At 40.7% G+C, this 21342-nt stretch overlaps 1 protein-coding gene and 1 pseudogene across 2 annotated transcripts in view; one reads left to right on the top strand and one right to left on the bottom strand.

The window, feature by feature from the left end:
• The window catches only part of LOC133758154 (WD repeat-containing protein 70-like), a 38978-nt pseudogene extending 23654 nt beyond the window's left edge, over nt 1-15324 (top strand).
• CSMD3 (CUB and Sushi multiple domains 3) overlaps nt 1-20644 on the bottom strand; it is a 1267615-nt gene extending 1246971 nt beyond the window's left edge. For both annotated transcript variants that reach the window (XM_062189471.1, XM_062189472.1), the window contains exon 1: nt 20467-20644. In XM_062189471.1, the coding sequence (XP_062045455.1) occupies nt 20467-20644 (178 nt within the window). The remainder of the gene's footprint in view (nt 1-20466) is intronic.
• Between the last annotated feature and the right edge of the window lie 698 nt (nt 20645-21342).

Genomic DNA, 21342 nt, shown 5'->3' with positions numbered 1-21342 from the left:
GACTTTTGGAATTAGAAACCTGACTCCTATTTCTTTTGCCTGTCCATTCATCCTGTAACATATAAAACAAACTGTTCTGTGTTCAGAAATGCTCATTCAAGAAACAATAATCAGCCCTTGCCCTGACTGTTGATGAACAACTTAATACGCTATCCCTCTTAGTATTTTTTTTGTCTGTTCTACTTAATACTATTGGTTTAATTCTGTAATTAATACGCAGTTATTCTTAAGTGTAGAAACTTAACTGAAAAGTGATCCCTGTTAAATATAACAGTGGGAATAAGAGAGGGAAGAGATGTGCAATTTGGAACATGCTCAAGCTGACTTGCCCCAAATGGTAGAGTTAGAAACATACCAGGGGATTCCAATTCAATCCCATCAAGGTGGCATGTACCAATGCCATCTCACTAGTCCATTTGATCAATTTCTGTTCACAATTGATCATAATGATAGGACTAAGAATCAAAGGGATCACATAAACAAGACTAGTGTCTGCTAATACTAACTGATAGAATCAAAAAGGGAGAGAATGATCCAACATGGGAAGTGGGATACACAGCAGACTCATAGAATGGTGGATGTCCTAAACAACACTCTGCCTCAGAATCAGCCCTTAAGGCATTTGGATCCAGCTGAAAAGCCCATGAGAGTATTTCAGGCATGGAAAGCCAAGACACTCTGTTAAAAAAAAAAAAAAAAAAAAAAAAAAACCTAAATGAAAGATCTCCTCAAGTAAGATCCCAGTGGAAAGAACAGGTCATCAAAGAAGGAGGTACCTTTCTCTGAAGGAAGGAGAGAACTTCCACTTTGACTATGACCTTGTCTAAATATGATAAGAGTTGGTGAACTCAAAAGGCTTCCATAGCTTTGGCAACTCATGACTAGAGCCTAGGGTGTTTACTGATGCCATAGACAAGAGTGTCAATTTGTTAAGTCAACAACAGGAGTCACTGTGCACTTACTCCTCATGTAGTATCTCTGTCCTTAATGTGCTATATATTGTGATTTAACGCTATAACTAGTATTCAAACAGTATTTTTCACTTTGTGTTTCTATGTGGGTGCAAACTGTTGAAATCTTTACTTAATATATACTAAACTGATCTTCTGTATATAAAGAGAATTGAAAATGAATCTTGATGTGAATGGAAGGGGAGAGGGAGCGGGAAAGGGGAGGGTTGTGGGTGGGAGGGAAGTTATGAGGGGGGAAGCCATTGTAATCCATAAGCTGTACTTTGGAAATTTATATGCATTAAATAAAAGTTAAAAAATAAATAAAAGCGAGGTTTTCTGAAAAAAAAAAAAAAGAAAAGAAAAGAAAAGAAAAGAAAGAAACTGTAATCCAGGCCAGCACCACAGCTCACTAGGCTAATCTTCCGCCTGTGGCACCAGCACCCCGGGTTCTAGTCCCGGTTCGGGCACCAATTCTGTCCCGGTTGCTACTCTTCCAGTCCAGCTCTCTGTTGTGGTCCTGGAAGGCAGTGGAGGATGGTCCAAGTGCTTGGGTCCTGCACCCACATGGGAGACCAGGAGGGGGCACCTGGCTCCTAGCTTTGGATCAGCGCAGCGCGCTGGTCGTGGCAGCCATTTGGGGAGTGAACCAACGGAAGGAAGACCTTTCTCTCTGTCTCTCTCTCTCTCTCTCACTGTCTAACTCTGCCTGTCAAATAAATAAATAAAATAAAAATTAAAAAAAGAAACAATAATCCAACACACATGTAAGAAATCAGAATTTGTCTCAATCTTTAGAAAAATTTTTCTTCCCAAAGTCTGTAAAATCCTGATTGGCATGATGAAAGGAGCAAGGGTTTTGATTTGGGCAGGTCCAGTTTGAAACAGATGATGGATATGTTAATTTGCTTCACTATGGTAGCCCAATTTATTATCTAGATGTATATTCTCACATGGTACATGATAGTGTACACATTAAAATTTCATTGTTTTATCCACTTGGTAGCTGATTTCTTCTTTTGAGTTGTTTCCTTTGAGTTACAAAAGAGCTAAGTATACCTAGCAGTCAAGATTGACATCCTCAAAAGAGAGGCAGTCACAGTTCATAGCACTGTGGTTGGTATGAGGCAGTTAATACTAATACTAACTTTCTCACCATGAAGATAGAAAAGAAATGAAGAAGCAAGAGAATTAGAAATACCTAATGACATCTTTCCTGAGAGAAGTGTTTTCATACATTCTTTGAAGAAAAATGAACTATAAACATTAATATAAAATGTCAGGAACAGAATTGATGAAATGCAAATTGTTCCACATAAATATGCAATTAGTAAGAATGTATATACTTAGTAAATAACATTGTGATCCTTCACTATTGATACAATTTAAATTGCACTGAAATGGGGGTTTAAAAATGTTCTTGAAGTGAATAGAACCAATTTGTCCCTTTTATCAAGATAATCTTCACAGAGAACTTACTGAATAGGGATAGAACACTTGATTCCAAATTTTTTTGTAGCATGAAGTTATTTTTTGTCTTAATTTTTAATTAGTTTTTAACATTTTCAATGTGATTTATAGATACAATTCTAAGAACATAGGATATTTCTTTCCTTCCTTCTTCCATCTCCCTCTCTCCCTCCTAAACTACTTTCTTCACTCTCTCTCTTAAATCATCTCTTTTGAGATTATTTAAGTCAAAGCAGCCAATGTGGTATCCACCTGTACATTTGAAATAAAACAGAGACTGTGTGTTGCAGTTAAGTTTTGCAGTCATGGACTGTTTGTTGCAAAAGTAGGGTGGGAAGTATCACTATGTTCCTAAATCTGTATGTATGAAATACATGATACTTGTATAACTTAAATAAAATTAAAAAAAAAATTGTACCATGAAGGCAACACAGACTCTCTCCGAAGTTAAGGTCCTGGAGGAGGTATCAGAAACAAGATGCTATGCTAGGAATTTGGTTTCTAGAGATGAAAGACGTACTTACTCACACAAATAAGTCAATTAACCAGCAAAAATCTGGACAAGTGACAATATGCCCAGAGAGTGTGAGTAGAAGATGGAGAGGGAAAACTTTTTTTGTGTGTGTGGCTTTCCAGTTTTTATGAAAGCTGATTGTACACTGCCTAGGTTATAGGCTTCTCTGAATTCTCTGCACTAATAAACAAGCTTGCTTGAAAGGTTTTCCACTGCAGTTTAGGCAAGTAATGTGTGTTATGACCCAGTTGTTAAATGAAGATTCTTTGAAAATAAAATAGAGCTAAGTAACTTCCCCAAGGCCATCCAGTAGTAAATTGTGGAGCCAGACTTAAAATTTGGGGAAAATATTCTAAATTCATGTGCGTAGCCAGTTTGCCCTACTTCACTACTGGTCATAACCTGCCCTTCTCAGGGTCATTTCAGGCATCTGTCCCCCACTTGCCTCATGCCCTATCTGTGAGAAGTCCTTGACTATGACTGTATTATGTGTTCCAGCATGCTTTGCCTCTGGTCTGGGTGCTGGCCAGTGCTTAGTACGTTTCCATTCATGTGGCAGTCTGTGTAAGCAGAGACCCTTAAAGTGTGCATTGTGGCAGTCCTGTCTCCTTCATCAAGGAAGAACCTTGTCGTCGTTCAGAATCTAGCTTTCTTTCTCTGAAGGGAGAGCTTTTTTCTCTTCATGAAAGCCTTCACTGATTCGCAGAAATTGAATACCTCCTCCTTTGTCCTACATTTATATTTATTATGTGCCTTTTTGATGTATTTTAAATAGCTTTATTGAGATATAATTCATATATCCTAAAAGTCACAATTTTTATATAATGAAATTATACTTTATATATTCACTGAGTTGAACAATCGCTATCTAATACATTGCTTTAAGACACTTTTATCCCCTGAAAAGAAACTTCTGCACCCTTTAGATTTCACTCCTTGCTCTTCCACAACTGCTACAGTAGACATATAAGGGGATTGAGGCTCTGAGAAGAAGGGATCTTTCCTTCTTGCCACTGAATCCCGTGCAAAGATTCCTGACTCACATGAAATAACACTGAGGCATGACACCAAAACAGTATCTGCTTTGAGTCTGGATTCCTCAGGTGCCCATTTGGGGACTAGAAAATGTGACGATGATGTTAAGTTTTGGAATTTCGCAAGAATGGATGCTTAAAGCATTTCGATCTCTTTAGCCCTGTGAGTGCCATCAGATCAAGTAATCACAAATATGTTAACACAGGAGACATGATCTTTATTGTATTCGGAAGCTCTCAAGCCAAGCTTATTGACAGAGATGGATTTGAAGCAATAGGATGTATAAAAGAAGTCCATTATAATGTGGATATGGCCAACACCAAGGGTCACACAGCAATGCTTCATACTGGCTCATGACATCCCAAAATAAAGGGAGAATTTATGACTTGCTCAAATGATGTGACTGTGAGGATAAGGGAAGTTGAAAATCCAAAGAAGCAGAGAAGTGTGTTTAAATCACAGACAATGCAGGGTAAAATAGTGATTCCCACTACACGCACATATAGTGGAGATGGAAACCTCGTAGCAGCCGTCTGCCAGAATTGAAGCATGCAAAATTGGGTCTGTAATCTGACTGTTCCTTGAAATTCCACTATAAATGAGCTTGTGACACAGTCATAGACACTTCTTGCATGGCTTTTTCCTATGATGGTAATCTCCTTGCCTCTAGCAGAGGTGATGATACATTAAACTTATGAGACATTTGACAATTTAATAAGCCTTTTTTTAGACTCTGATCTTTCCATCATATATGCAATAACTACTGTTTCAGTCCAGATGATAAATTCATAGTCACTGGTACATCTGTTCAAAGAGGTTTTGGCAATGGCAAGCTGTTTTCTTTGAGTGCAGGAGTTTCCAAATGGTGTGTGAAATGGACATCACTGGTGAGTGTTGTCCCCTTCGAGTGGCATTCAAAACTGAACCAGATCATGGTTGGAACTGGAAATGGATTGGCTAAAGTCTATGATGACCCCAACAACAAGAGTCAGAGGGAAGCAAAATTATATGTGGCTAAAACTCAGCAGAAGGCAAAACAAGCTGAGACTCTAACCCAAGACTACATCATCTCCCCACATGTCTTGTCTATGTTCTAAAAGCCCTGCCATTGGAGTAGGAAGAAACAGCTGGAGTAGGACAGACTGGATCCCTGAAGTCACACAAACCCAAACTGCCTGTCACAGGTCCAGCCATGGTGGCCACATTGAAACCTACAGGGGCACCCAGTCATCCTACATCATGAAAGACATTGCTCTGGACAAGACTGACAGACAGCAATCCCCACAAAGCCATTTAGCATCATGCCAAAGTTGCAGAAGACAACCCATACTGGGTCTCTCCAACATATTCCAGAATTCAGCCCAAAGTTTGCCTAAGTTGGATCTGATGGCAAGGAAGCAACTCTCATCAAGAACTGTTTGCAAATGGGTAGGGTGGATATGGAACAGAATTGTTTCCTTAATGCTTGTGAAATTTAAAAAAAATATATATTTTGTGGAAAAAAAGAAAAAAATATAGTTGTAACTTAAGGAAAACCAAAGTCAACTGAAAGGCAACACAGGGTTTTATGGAGTATGATTATTTTTTGAGTAATATAGACTTGGGAAATGTAAAAGGAACACTTTCTTTGTTATATTAAAGAAAAAAAAAAGATCATAAGCATTAGCTTTGGGAGGTTGATGGAAACAAGACAGCATGTCCAGATGGAGCTCATGCTATGTATTGTAAAATGTTAGCAATTCATCCTGGAACACATGGAAATTCCTGCCTTTAGTTGTATACTAAGTTAAGTAAAATAATGCATGTTGCCCAAAGCCATTTTATGTGAAACTTCTAAATTGATTTTATTCACTATAATAAAAAGAAAGAAACGAGCAATTCATATAGAAAATTGAAATGCGTAGTTCTGCTTGACACTGATAGTCAACATTTTGAGGCATAGAGATAAATAAAACCTTTAATAACTGTTGTACTAATAAACATTAAATCTATTTTCTTAAGTAATATACCATTATTACATCAACAAGAAATGAGCTTTCAGAATCTGAAAAGGAATAGGGAGATGGTTTGGCAGTTGTGAAAGAGGCAGTTAGTACACATATCAGAATAACATAAATCATCAAATCATGTACTTGGAATGAGAAATGTAACATACATGATACAATTTGTTGACTCTCCTTACATCGTAAAGATGGATCATTCTATTAAACTCCTATGCAGAACATTAGCATTGATATAATGCCGATTTCCTCTTTAACTACACAGACATGGGTACATCAAGAGGTTGATTAAAAATTATTTTAATGCAAAAACTTGGAAAACCATGTGGAGTTTTTCATATGTATTCACTATGGCCTTTTTGGAAATGTCACTTAAGCATGGATTTCAAAGTTTTTGGTGCCATAATAAACTTATCCTTCAACTTTACTTCCCATGAAGTTTTTGAAATACTCTCATACCCTTTTATTGCTCTTCACACCAAGATTAAAAATAAAGCAAAACATATTCTACTAATTTAAAACTGTATTTCACCAATACACATCTTCAATAGAAGCAAAGCTAAGGAACATATGGAAAACTATGACAGAATCTGTTATATTTATTTTTATTTGTTTATTTCTCTTGCCCTTTGCATATGCTGACCTTGATATGTTAGCTGATGTTTTGTCTCGTGTGAACCATAAAATGAAGGGACAAAGATTTGAATTTAAATTGAAAGTGTTAGGAAGCCAAAATAAGCTCTAAGGCAAGACTAATAAAAGGAAAAATGAATAAGAAGCACAATTTGCTGATCAAAAATGATCATAAAATTGTACAAACACTATTACAGAAATACATGTGGGATCTTCATTAATACTGGATAAACTAGTTAATATCAGTTGGCTGAACAGATGGAAATCAATAAACATTTTCATTGGAAATTAAGGGAAGATTACATTACACTAGTGTGCAAAAATGATGCCTTTCATTTGAAAGTTTCAAACAATGTCTTTAGGGTGTGATACTTACTTGTGATGGGGAAAAGATTCATGTATATGATAGGTAACAAAAGTGATATGAACTATACTGATATTTTCATCTGAAGAGAATCCCATTGAAAGATGAAGCAATTTCACAATAGCCAGTTTGTTTTAACATTAACTTAACAGAAAGCCTAATTAAAATAAAGACAATGTCTTCCTTTGGGGTAGAGACTAGATCTTTTCTCCATACTCTCAAAAAGGACCTGACACATACTAGTTTTTGATAAATGATTGCTGGCTGAAGGAATATGTTGAAGAGTTTCAAAACTTATAAATAAACCACTGGTTGTTTTTGGAGAAATAAAATATGACTTCAAAATGATCACAGGTTACATTAAGACCATGCCACAATATTGAATTCAAAATAATACTGTTGTAACAAAAGGCATAAAAGTTAATTTACCTGCAACCAATAGAAGATAATATAAACAAATTGATATTTACATGAGATAGCACATGACATAATGTAATATTCATAACATCTTCAAATTTTTCAGACCTTTGAGAATTTTATTTTTGAAACAATTGGACTATAACATCTTTTTAAAATAAGGAATTTTCATAAAGCTATGTAATTTTACAAAGCAAAGCTATGTAAGAATAGATAATCTTCACATAATAGAAAAATGGCTAATTTCTCAGGATGTCATTTTTACATTCATCTGTTGATATATCAATGAACACTGCCAAGCTAGCACAAACATTAATGATTTTCTAGCATTGCTAGAAAATTGATTTTAAGGTTTTCTCTTTTACCTCCTTCAAAAATATTTAACTTAAGTACTAATAAGAGACATATGTGAAAGTTTTTTAGAAAGCTATAAAAGAGGGCCTGAGTTGTAGTACAATTGATTAAGCCTCCACCTTTAATGCTGCCATCCCTTATAAGCACTGCTTCAAGATCCAGCTTCTACACTTCCAATCCAGCTCCCTGCTAATGCACCTGGGAAAGCAGTGGAGGAATACCCAAGTCTGTGAGCCCCTGCACCCATATGGGAGAGACATGGATGATGCATCTGGTTCCTGGCTTCAGCCTGGACCAGCCCTGGCCATTATGACCATTTAGGGAGTGAAGCAGTGGATAGAAGATCTCTCTCTCTCTGTCTCTCTCTCCTTTTATCTCTCCCTCTCTCTGTAGCTGTCTTTCAAATAAATAGAATAAATCTTGTTTTTTAAAAAAAGCCATGAAAGAACATTGAACAAAGAACTTCAATCCAGGTAATGTTGAGTGTGCCAACATTTCTATTACAAACTTCATTTAAGGAGCTTTATCATTTCCATCATCTTAGAAACTAGGAAGCTGGAAATTGGTGCACAAATTAACAGCCTGAATGCAAATCTGTTTACACAAAACATTTGAATCAGTTCGGCTGTTTTGACTTAGACATCAGCCAAAAAACCTTAACTCTTGGTCTCTCCATATATGTGAACACTGAATAAATATTTTGTTTAGACTGCACAGTTCAGTCACTTAGAGTACAGAGCCAATAAATCCATGGTAGCATGTGTGTTTCATCTTCAGGAGATTCAGTTGTATTTATTTTGCCAGTTCTCTTAACTTTGATCCGTTATCTTGCAAATGCAGCCTTTAGCAATGCAGAGCTCAGCATTAGAACAAGCAGGTAACTAAGCATCAATTCATTGCCAACATCTGGGGGGAGGGGTATTCAAATTATGCCTCTGATAGCAGATGCAGAAGAGTCATCTCTGTGTAGGAAAATGTAATTTAAAAACTCGAAGCAAATCACTCCTAAAACTACAAATTAGCTAAAGGTAAAATTTCCTTTTACATTTTCTTATGCTTTAAGAGAATAATGGAATAGACAAACTTGATTCTTTTTATTCAAATACTCATAATAAACTACAAGTTCATATTGTATTTTTTAATTATTGATTCAGCTGAAAAGCTTCATTCTGTGTGTGTTTCCATTATGTGCTAGGTTAGAAGAAAATGAATTTAAGGACAATTTTTTTTCTTTGGTTTCTTTCATATCAGACATCCCCAATAAAAGTAAACAGAATAAAATTATAAGATATGTCCATATAGAAAACAAAAGTAGGTATCTTAGAAATTAGAATAATGTTAAATAAAACATAGCTGATAGTTTTATGAAGTAGCTATGAAAGAGGAAACAACTGATTAATGGAGATGTGAATGACATTTGGATTATCAATCTGTTTCCCCTACCCCTCATCAAGATCATGTCAATGAGACGACATTAATCTGTGACGTAGAATTTTAAGAAATTAGAGTGCATTACCACAAAAATAGGATCAATTTAAAAATGGAAAACTTGATATTAGTTAATTTCCAATATTATATTAAATTTTAAAATTCAGAATTGTAGGAACAAGACTTGGAGACAAATTGTAGTTGTACTAATTTTTAATTCATAACTTTTGACAACCTTAGAGAAATCTTTAATTGTTGTAAGATCATATATGAAAACTGTTTAAAATTAGGTGCTTTATAAAAACGTGGTAAATGCAATAGGTATAATCTATGAATAATACATATGAAGACATTATTAAGATATCTTAGTTTTAAATTTAAAAAGATAGTTAAAATGCCATTTCCAAAAATATACCCATAGATCAAGATTAATAATGCAAGGAGAAAAAGGCTGGTTTATATTGGGAGATTTTATAAAGTCTAGAAAGGAAAAAAAAATCAAATAATTACACCAAAATATATATTTATTACCACAAGGAAATATAATGCTGAATTAAGCACTTAAGTATAATTTAATATGTGTACTTATTTTCTTTTGGACACCATGATACATTATTAAAGGCACTCATTTAGCTTTCAAGTTGATTTTAGGTTGCATTTTAAAAAATTTAGTTGAGAAGTGGTGTTACAGACAGAGAGAGGGAGAGACAGAAAGATCTTCCATCTACTTCACTCCCCAAATGGCTTCAAAAGACAGAACTTTGGCCTCTCTGAAGCCGGGAGCCAGGAGCTTCCTCTGGATCTCCCACAAGTGTGCAGGGGCACAAGGAACTGGGCCATCTTCTACTGCTTTTCCAGGCCATAAGCAGAGAGCTAGATCAGAAGAGGAGTAGCCAGGACACAAACTGATAGCCACATGGGATGCTGGCTCCAGTGGTGAAGGCTTCGCCTACTATGCCACGGCGCTGGCCCATTAAGTTGCATTTCAAATTTCCCATTTACCTGTATCAGTCTACTTGTTATTTGTGTGTCCTTACACAGTCACTTCAGGAAGTATTATTTTGAAGTGGGTTAGAATTTGGAGATAGCACGGTGGTCCCAGAAACCAGCAAGGACTATCTATAAAGAGGCTCATGAGGCAGTGCTCAGCAGAGAAGAGTGCATTGGCCAGGTGATATGGCCCCCTCTAGCTTGGCAAGTCACTTCATTTCTCTGGCCCATCTCCTGCCTTATTTGAAGCTACAAACAGCTATTCCTGTTTTTTAACCAAGGTAGACTTATGGAATGATGTAACTATGTGGACTAAGCTTGGATATACATATCTAACATAATGTATATGTGTATATATATATATATAAAACTTCAAATAATTTGTAAATATTTATTTGCTATTCAAATAAATCTAATGCACATTACCTGCCTAATTTAGAAGATAGGTTAAAATGACATTTCTGAAAATATACCCACAAATAAAGATCTAACAATGCAAGAAAAAAAAAGCTAGTTTATATTGGGAGATTATATAAAGCCTGGAAAGGAAAAAAAATATTAAATAGTTCATTGGCTAAGTAGAGTATCAGAAATTTCCATCCTTAGTATACTATAAAAGTAAGTAGAAGATTACAGTACTAAATGCGATACTTTGTTGTCAAAGCTTATGGCAAAATTGGCAAACATTTTTTATACTCTAAAATTATTTTATGTACAAAGTCCCTATCTTCATCTGCATTCATCAATTTAAAATTTTACTCGCGAGCACTTAGATTTAGATCTAAGCGTTGTGAAGTTTAAATTGTTTCTTTTTGTACTTAATATGCTAGTTTTGTTTGTTAGAGTAACATTTAACATATGTACTACTTATGTATTTGTTTTGCTTACTATTGCTTATAAAAGAGAATAGCTTTTACATTGCAGAATCAATAATAAATCAAAGTTAGGCAAGTTAAGGGAAAGATATTAAAAACTACAAAACTAATGTTATGTGTTACTGTAAGAGGGTTATATAAATTACATGACTATTACTCTTGGACTTTTTTTCTTTTTTTTAAACTTTTATTTAATGAATATAAATTTCCAAAGTACAGCTTATGGATTACAATGGCTCCCCCCCCCCATAACTTCCCTCCCATCCGCAACCCTCCCCTCTCCCGCTCCCTCTCCACTTCCATTCACATCAAGATTCATTTTCAATTCTCTTTTCTAAACTGAATTCTCAACATCGCAGCTGTTTCTTTAAAAAATTAACATGTTTAATTTGTATTATATTCATTCACATGTTTTATATTTTGGTAAATTCAATGAGATTCTGAATCCATTATCATGTCAGACTTCACTTAACCACCTGTTAACCACATGATCCTGGCAAGGCACTGCACCTCTCTGAACTCAGGAAAAGATGGACTATTTGTAAATGGAGATAATAATCTGTCCTTAGGAGATAACAGCTATCTCACAAGATGCTATGCAGGACTCAAGACAGGAAGCTGAATGGAGGGAGCTACAGTTTGACATGTAATTGACATATTTTAAAGGACTTAGCATAAAACTTCACACATAAGACTAAATAGGACATAAGAAAGATTTTATCCTGGTACCAGTTCCTAAAACATAGTAATATCCCATATTCTCCTCATAGACCAAGCAACTCTGAGCATTCTGGAGTCAACCAGATAGATGTATTATTGAACAGGTAATTATAACAGGAGCCATTGCTTTTTCAAAGTTATTTAGGATTTAATAAATCCATCTCTATGGAGCCTGTTTACATTTATGAATTTGATTTCTACTAGTTTTAGACCATAGTTTCTATACTGTCATAGTTAAAAAATTCCTCACCACTCCAACCATATAATTATAAATAAGACCAAGTGTCTGCAAATAGTAATAGCTAGAATTAAAAAGGAGATAATGATCTAATATAATTAGCAGGCCACACAGCAGACTCATAGAATGACAAATGTCCTAAATTGCACTCTGACCTCAGAATCAGGCATTTGAATTTAGCTGAAAAGCCCATGAAAGCATTTCAGGCATGGAAAGCCAAGACACTGTGGCAAAAAATGATCTACATGAAGGATCTTTGTGAGTGAGATCCCAGTGGAAAGAAGGGGCCATCTAAGAAGAATGTACTTTTCTCTGAAGGGAAGAGAGAACTTCCACTTAGCTTGTGGCTCTATCTAAATACTGATAGAGTTTGTAGACTCAAAGACTTCCATAGCCCTGGCAGCTCATGATAAGAGCCTCAGGTGATTACTGATGTCATAAATAAGAGTGCCAATTGTTAACAACAGGAGTCACTGTGCACTTGCTCCACATGTAGGACCTTTGTCCTTAATGAGTTGTACTATGAGAATTAACAGTAAAACTTATCTTCAAACAGTACTTTATACTTTGTGTTTCTGTGTGGGTACAAACTGTTGAAGTCTTTACTTAGTATAGAGTTGATCTTCTGTATATAAAGATAATTAAAAATGAATCTTAATGAAGAATGGGATGGGAGGAGTAGGAGGTGGGATGGTTTGGGGGTGGGAGGGCAGATAAGGGGAGAAGAATGTTATATTTCAAAAGCTGTACCTATGAAATTTATATTTATTAAATAAAAGCTTTCTAAAAAATATTTTAAAAAATTAAGGGCCTGTAAGCCGGCGCTGCGGCTCACTAGGCTAATCCTCCGCCTATGGCAGCGCCAGCACCCTAAAAGTTCTGGTTGGGGTGCCGGATTCTGTCCTGGTTGCTCCTCTTCCAGTCCAGCTCTCTGCTGTGGCCCGGGAGTGCAGTGGAGGATGGTCCAAGTGCTTGGGCCCTGCACCCACATGGGAGACCAGGAGGAAGCACCTGGCTCCTGGCTTTAGATCAGTGCAGCATGCTGGCCATGGCGGCCAATTGGGGGGTGAACCAACGAAAGGAAGACCTTTCTTTCTGTCTCTCTCTCTTTCACTGTCTAACTCTGCCTGTCAAAAAAAAAAAATAAATACATAAATAAACTTACATTTTAAAAAAAATTAAGGGCCTGTAAAAAAGCAAGCTTCGAGATTACAAGAAATAAATAAAAATTTTATTTTAAGTCCCACTTTTAAAAGTGTCTTCTGAGAAATAAACAGTTTTGTTACTTTATTTACAGACTTGTATTGTCAAGGAATATTTTGAAGATATGGTTATTTATTTGATATACATATTATAACATTCCTAGAAAATTTTCATTCCATAATTATCTCTTTTTGTCTACTCTCTAGTAAGTACTCACCATGTTAAAAAATTTTACCACACAGTATGATTAACACTTTCATGTAGTACTAAATGTGTATTAATTTTTGTGATTTACTGCTTTCACTGTTATCATCTGAGTTGACTCTATGTTAAAACTGAAATGGTATTGTAGAAAGAGATTTGAGCCTGAACTTTAATGCCCAATAATCTAGTTTTAGTTCTGCGTCTAACGATCATTGGTGCAACCTATCCTTCGTTGGCATATGCACTTAATATATAATAGATGAGCAGTGAACTAGCTAATATTTAAGGACACTTTCAGTTCTATGAAAGTCATTTTTGACAAGATGAATGAACAAATTCATGGTAGTACATTAATCAATCAGTGGAAAATAAATCAATATCAGAATGCAAGGGATGAAATCAGCCCAGGAGCAGAGGCAGCATTTTTCAGCCATGGGTCTGCCCCTGACTCATAAAGCCAACACCAGAAGTCAGTGTGTAAAGGTGATAAGCAGAAGTTTCCCAGTGTTTCTCAGATGTATGATAGCCTGGGAACTTAGCCAAAGTGAAATCACAGCTAGTGAGAGGAGTCTACACTTTTTATTTGGTGTTACGGAAAAGTTAAGGTGGTGATGTTAAGGATGAATGTGGGAACTGGCTTTGCACGTACAAGTTTATTTTAACAATACTGATGACTGCTACTAGTCCCAGGCTCTAGGCTACATATGTGGTTTACATAATCTCCCCATAAACCCACTGATATTCTAGTCCCTCTCGCTCTTTTAGTAGGTAGTGATAATGAAGCTTAGGCAAGTTGAGTTGCAAATGCACAAATAATTGCTGGAAGTACCATTATTTGACTTTTAGATCTTGGTGGTTCCAGTCCTTTTTCTTCCCACTTTATTGGGATTGTTCTTAAATTTCAGAGTGCATCAGAATTACCTGGATTATGTTAAAAATACCATAGCATCTGATTCAACAGACCTCAGCAGGGATCTAAGATTTTATGTTGGTGCTATTTGTTAGGGACTTTGAAAACAATTGTAGTGCAAACATTTAAAAGCCCTGTAGAATAATGTTTATGACAACCTAATGCTACAAGATTAACACTGACATTCTTTTTATCCAAGGAAAAGATATATGATGCATATGCTAATGTTGTAAATTTAGCCTTTTTAGAGGAGATTACAAATTGGATTATGGGCAACAAGCCATCATTATATGGAAAACATTAATCTCAAGGACTACTCAATCAGCACAAAACAAAAGCTTAGCAAAGGGCCTGATGACATGAAATGCATCGGATGGCTGCAGTATCGGAACTTAAGAGGATGAAAGATGACCATCAGCACTGAGACTGTGAATACTGGCAGGTGTTCAACACATTGATTTTTCTCAGTGACATTTGTAAAAGTGATATTGCTGATGAGAATAAGAGCCTTCCAAAGGGCCGAATTCTCAGAAAATCTTGTGAAGAGAGGTCTGCCTGGAAAATAACCTGAATCATCCAAGAGTGAAGACTGGAGTGTGGTAACTGTGGCGTCTTTCTATCACCAGACCTCATCTCAGATCCAAATCAGAACTTCCAATCTACACCTAGTCTCCTATTCCTTTGGTTTATGAGTAAAGGGAATGGAAGAGATGGGGGCTGGGGGGCAGATGATGCTATGTTTTATTGTATGTGTAATGCAATGGGCTTACGTTTGCATTTTATCTTACACATTTTTTTTCCGTCAGTCTCTACACTGGCAAACATTTTCCTTCTCACCTCTCAAATCTTGGAACTCGGAGTACAAGGATAGCATGTGCTCTCAAGTGGTTGTGCTGTCTAAAGGGAACAGGTGCCTTACCAGGCATATGGCTTTACCCCTTAGAGTTATTTCCCAACCTAAACAATCTATTCAAGGTGTTGGATGTCCCAAAGCCCTCAGTGGCGACCCTGAGGAGTAATTAGAAGAAAGTTACCTCTGAACACCAGGGGAACTATCAGTCTATCTATTATCTATTCAAAGCCTAGGCAAGGGAAATTTGCATTTGAGTTCTTAGGCAAGCTTTTCAACATGGCTTGTTTGTCTCTACAGGAGTACAAAGCATTATTAATTGCTCTACCTCTATTCTTTTTGTTTGTTTTATCAGATCTCACTTAGCATGGAAGTTTTTGTATATTTAAAACCATGTACTGATGCTGTATACTTTGTACTGTTTCATTGTTTCTGAGTGTTGAGTTCAGGCAAGACATGTATACCAAAAACACATTCTTCTACCTACCTCACAAAGAGAAACACTAATTAATAACATGGACAGTAATCACTATCAAGCCTCTGTTCTGGAGTACTAAATGTACGAAGTGATGCTTTCCATTTTTTCTCCTCTGATGGATCTCAAGGGAGCTGGCATCAGGTTTTCACGGTGCTGAAATCCATGCTCCATAATTATTTCTACTCACAGAGTCTTTCAACCGGGGATCCATGCAACACCCCTCCCCAACTCCCCACCCCATTCCCCTAGCCAGAAGGTTCGGGAAAGTACCCTGCTGCAAAACACAATTCAGATGCTTTCAATCAGGTAACCCGGCAGCTCAAATCCGAATTCCTGGAGCTGTCCAGGCACTGACTTAGCACTCCCTCTGGGCACCGCGTACCTGGAGAAGGGGACCCGCCTTGTGCCTCAGTCAGTCTTTCTCTCTTTGATTGTCCTGCTTTATTATCATTCTGCAATGCTCAGCAATTCCCCTGCGGGCCCGCCCCTCTTCCAGCCCTCCTCCAGCCACTCGGGGCTCGGAGAGGACCACTTCCGCGGCTGGAGGACCCCCGCGCCATGTGCCATTTCATTTCTTCCGAGCTCTTTCCTTGGAGTACCCCTAAACGCTTTTCGGGCTTGGCCTCTGGGCTGTCCTGGTGCTTGCCTCTCCCCCAGTGAACGACTGGCAAGGGAGCAGGGGGATGGCGCAGTACTCTGGTCTCCAACAAGCTTTCCGAACTCCCCAAGCGCATCTCAGAGAAGAAGTTTGAATGAGGGCAGTGCTGCGGTCTGCGCGGAGAGTGGAGGCTGTCTCGCCGCCTCCGCCGGATCGTGCAGCAGCAGCGGTCGCGGCGCCACCGACCATCTGGAGTCCAGGGAACATGAATGCAGTTCCCTGCGGTGCGTGCGTTCTCCTAGGATCCACTCACCCACACCGAGTGGCCTCCCGAGGCTCTTCCATGTGGAGCTGTGTGTCCTCCCTCCTCCCAGGCGCGCGCGTGCGCGCGCACATACACACACACACACACACACACAGAGACACACAGACACACACCTCTCGCCAAGTCAAGCCACCCCAGCTTCAACCCTGAAGGCTCCACGGAAATCTCAGGGCTGGGGCTGGCCTTCTAGGAGCAATTAATAAATATTCCCAGAGGACACAGATGAAAGGAAGGGAGGGGCAGGACAGGGAGCCCTGCCCCCACCCCCCCAAAGTTAACTCCAAGCAGGTGTGTCTCAATTGTGTTAACCTTTGGGGGAAGTGTTTCTAAGATCCGGACAGTTAAGGGATGGATTTGTGTACGCTGTGGTTACTCTGCTGTAAACACATTAACTCACCTTCTCCCCCATTTGAAACGCTCTGCCAAGGTACTACAGGTCTTTTTCCATCGTGCCAAGTAGGCTGTTGCCTCAAGGGTGGGGAGCGAGGGTTTCAGCCCCGTGGACATGGGAAGGGCTTAAGACTTCACCCTTGAGTGAGTGAAAGGCGCTAAGGAGCAGCTGCTGCCTACACCTCTGGCCCCAGGGACTCCTGGCGAGGGAAGAGGGTGGATCCCTTCTTCTGCAGCGGGATTATTTTCTTGGCGTCCCAGAGCATGCCGAGACGCCGCTATTTCACGGAGTCCAGGTTCTGCCGCTGGAAAGAAGCCCTGGCGTGGGATGCAGACGCCGCCCCCCGTCCCCGCCCGATAACGCCTTCTACTCCTGTTCTTGTGCTTTGTGCATGCTCTCTGGAGATCCCCCTGGGAAGGGACGTGGGAAAACATCCCTGGGTGTCTCTAGACGTGGGCGGGACGCTTCAGCACGACTTAGAGATTCACAGTTTCTTTCTGGGTGAGACCTAAACAAGAGCAGCAGCTGGAGGCTACGCATCAGAAAACCTCTGCGTGTGTGTGTGTGTGTGTGTGTGGTGATGTTTCAGAAAAAAAAAAAAAAAAAAAAAAAAACAGGCAGGGATCTAACTAGTGCCTGCCACACCCCACCCCTAAGTTGGTGCCCTCTGCAGCCTTGCATTTCAGATGCAGACCAAGGAGATAAAATCATTCCCTGGGGAGGTCGGCTCCCTTCAGGCCCACCCAGGAGGATCCGCCTACCAAAGACCACTTTATCTTCCACTCTGAGGCGTTTCCTCCCACAGAGCCTCTTTGTCATTGCTGTTGCACACAGAGGTGAGATGGTGGAGGGATGGAAAGCGTGGGCAGATGGTGGCCGTCTCCTGGCCAGAGCTGTTCACGTGGAAAACTGCGCTCCTTGGAAATCCGCACCCTGGCGCCCGTCTAGGTTAGGATTTGCGAGCCCTACAGAAGGGCTCCCCCATCTAAGCTTCTCTGAGGGCCTGAGAGCCCAGGGGAGATAGCTTGGAAGATAAAAGCAGGCCTAGACACTGGGGCAAACAAGGTCTATGGCACTGCGGCGATCTCGATTTTAGGAAAACCTTGAGACTAAAGTGAAATTAAAATAAGATAAAGGAGAATAAGAGGCAACTGTTAAAATTGGCCCCACCCAGAGATCAGAGGCAGATTTAAAATCATACAAACTATGCAAGTTTCTGAGAATTTGGGGAGAGCTCTCCAAGTTGTAATACGTAGGCAATGCCTTGCAAGCACCTGATATGTGACAATAACGAACTTTATTACCATTAAAAATGTTCTAACAGTCCGTAGAAATATTGACTTTTGGAAAGAACCAAGCAGAATCCGACATGCTGCTCCTTCCCAATATCCCGGGATCAGGATATATACTCATGGGAGACCGATTATCTCAAAGTATAGAAGTTGTGGATAGAGAGGAGGGGTCCCATTGCTAGGCCCATTTAAAGCAAATTAACGCGCCATTCTTTTCGTATGGCGCATTTTGTTCAGAATATACGGTAGGTGCGGGCAGCCAGGGTGGTAATTGCAGGCGGCTAGGCTCTGCGTTTGTCAGGCTGGCTGGCTCCCCCCGCTTCCGAGCCTCCTTCCACCACCCCCCCCCCTCCACGACACACACCACCCCTATCTGTCCCCCAAATGTGTTTTGGCTCAACAGGTATCACAGGAAAACTCGCACTTAACCCCCGGTCATCTTGTCGAAGGCGCCAGCCCTCCGTTTTCCAGCCAGGGCTGCTGCTGCTGGCTCCCTGCGCCTCCCCCACGCGGAGCGCGCGTCTAGCAAGCAGCCCTGGGGCCATCCATTAACCACCAGCTCCTGGCGGCAGGCGAACTAAGCAACACAGTGAGGTTCCTCACACGTCGGGCTGACGCCGAAAACCCCTCGTAAGCAATCCCAGATGCGTTCTGTGCACCAGGCAGTGCAGTCCCAAGGCTTAGGACAAGCGTTTTTAGCTCGGAGCCGCGCTGAGGCTCTGGCGGGGAGGGGACAGAGAATCCAGCATCAAGGAGCAGGTTGGGGTCACAAGGCATTCGCTGCCACAGAGACCAGGGGAGACTTCCTGGCATTGAGGGATGTAAATTAAAATTCCAGACATGCCACCCTTGGCTGGTCATAGTAGAAGGAGAGAGAGGTAACCTCTCCAGCTCCCTCCTTCCAAAAACATGAATTATCATTTCCACTGAATGCAAATGGGCTGCCTTCCGCGGGGGTACAGCCAGCTGCAAGCTGGACAATAAACTGTTTCATGGAGACGCGGCCCGATTGCGGTTGAGAGAGGCACTGGTCTACAAAGGAAGAAGCGTCCGGTTTGTGTTGACAGCGGTGGCGCGCCTGGGCCAAAACAGCCCCCCGGCCCGCCCGCCAGCCCGCCCGCCTCCCCGACACGCAGCCCCCGCGGTGGGAGACCAGCTTCGGTACAAAGCGACGTCCACCGCGTCTGCTCGAGCTGCCTTGAGTACCGAGAGGTGATTGTTCGCAAATGATGGCATGAGTCATAAACACCCCCCGAGTATTCTTTGCAGCAATTAAGGGGCAGCCGGGTGCAGAAGTTGTGGGAGAGAGCTGTAGATCCGTTTCTTCCCGGAGGACAGCTCTTCTTCCTCCAAGGATCCTGTCTGCCCCCTTGCCTTTCAGCTCTGGAATAAATTTTACATTCCACCCTCCACCCCCTCCTCCTGTCTGGGCTTGTGACACTCACTCTACCTGTCTGAACGCTAACACTTGCTGGGGATTTTCATTTTGGTCGGCGGCTAATGACTTTCCTCCTAGCTTCATTCATCCCCAAAGGTGGATCTCTATACTTCGTGCCACCTCAGACCGGTTGGGAGCCTCTTTTTTTTTTTTTTTCTTTTGCCCAAGCCTCTGCCACAGGAGCTGGGGACGCTCCCCTACATGTACCATTGCTCAGGAGCCCACGTAGAAATAATTCTCATATGCACGCAGACATTCATGCTGGTGTAGCGATGCTTGGAAGACCCCTGTCCCCTAATGCATTTGAAATCAGCACATTCCTATCACGTCGGGAACTTTCTTCCCTGAAAGGGTTACAAAGGGTTTTTACACACCACTGTCTTTAATATAAATATTCCACTCAAAGCATCAAACCCCACTGATCTGACCAGAAATCAAGGTAATCCTCGCCACCGAGAAAAGTCTTGCAGAGGAATTCTGCCTGGATATCCACTAGTTAGAGGCTATAGGAACCAACTCACGTATTCGTTTGAGCATACTGCAAGAATATTTATTGAGCACAAGCTCAATCACCGCATTGAACGCCAAATCTGGCAAGCAAAATGCATTTCCTATCTGAGGGGTGGGGGGGAGAGAAGAGCCGTGAATCAACTCCTTCTTCAGTATTATCACGATTATTTTATCGGTGCAGATTGCAAAGTGAGCCGCCAGCATCTCTCCCGCGACAAGTCAGCCCACCTCCGGGCAAAGCAAAAGGGGGACCCCCGCCACCCCGGAAAGCAGACCTACCTCTCACACAAGACACGGTCCATAAAAAGACGAGGTTCCAAAACGTAAATCCACTTTTCATGCCCATCTTCCTCAGCAGGACGGAGTCGAGGCGGCCGCATTTAGCGCATCTTGGCGTGCCAGGCTCCCGGGGTCTGGGCTCCTTCGCTCGGCTCTCCGCTCTGCGGATCCCTTTCATGATAGTCGCGAGCTCCCAATGCCTGCTCCTCAGCCCGGCGCAGCCGAGTTGCTGTTGTTGGTGCGCGGTCACAGCTCGGAGTGAATGGTGTTTCTGGGATACCACAGCAACCTTGACGAGGACTCAACCATCTCTCCGACGGGGGCACAAAGTCTCCGCTACTCTGGATTCTGTCTTTTCTCGTGCGTTTTTCCCCCCTCCACCAAAACCTACCCCCAATTCTAGCTCGCGATAGCAGCCTCCAGAAACCACTAGTGAGCCGCCGAAAGCCCAGCTCCTGTCTGGCGGAAAAAAAATAAAAAACTCCCTACAATATCGGAAATCAAGGGACTTGCTTTTTTTTTTTTTTTTTTTTTTTTTTCCCCAAATCCCTCAACCCGGAATAGATCAATTCTGCCTGTAAAACAGCCCAAGAAATATGCTGTTAGTGAGCTCTCCCTTGCAGCCTGCGAATTCGTAAGCGAGAACGTTAAAGGAATGTTTTAATCGGAGGAGCTGCGTGGCTTTGAGGGGAACCGTGGGGACAACGAATCGGGCTCCATCGATGCCCAAGACGTTAGGACGGGACATGTGTTACTACTGTAGTTGCAGCACATTTCAGGCAGACTTCTCGCAGGCATTATCCGTCGATTGAATTGAAGGAAAGGAAACCACAGACTGAGAGTTTATTTGCACACATACATTGACATATTCAAACA

This window comes from Lepus europaeus, chromosome 4 (assembly GCF_033115175.1).
Source record: "Lepus europaeus isolate LE1 chromosome 4, mLepTim1.pri, whole genome shotgun sequence".
Classification (NCBI taxonomy): Eukaryota; Metazoa; Chordata; class Mammalia; order Lagomorpha; family Leporidae; genus Lepus; species Lepus europaeus.
Note: the sequence above shows the minus strand (reverse complement) of the source record. Positions and strands in the feature narration are given on the sequence as shown.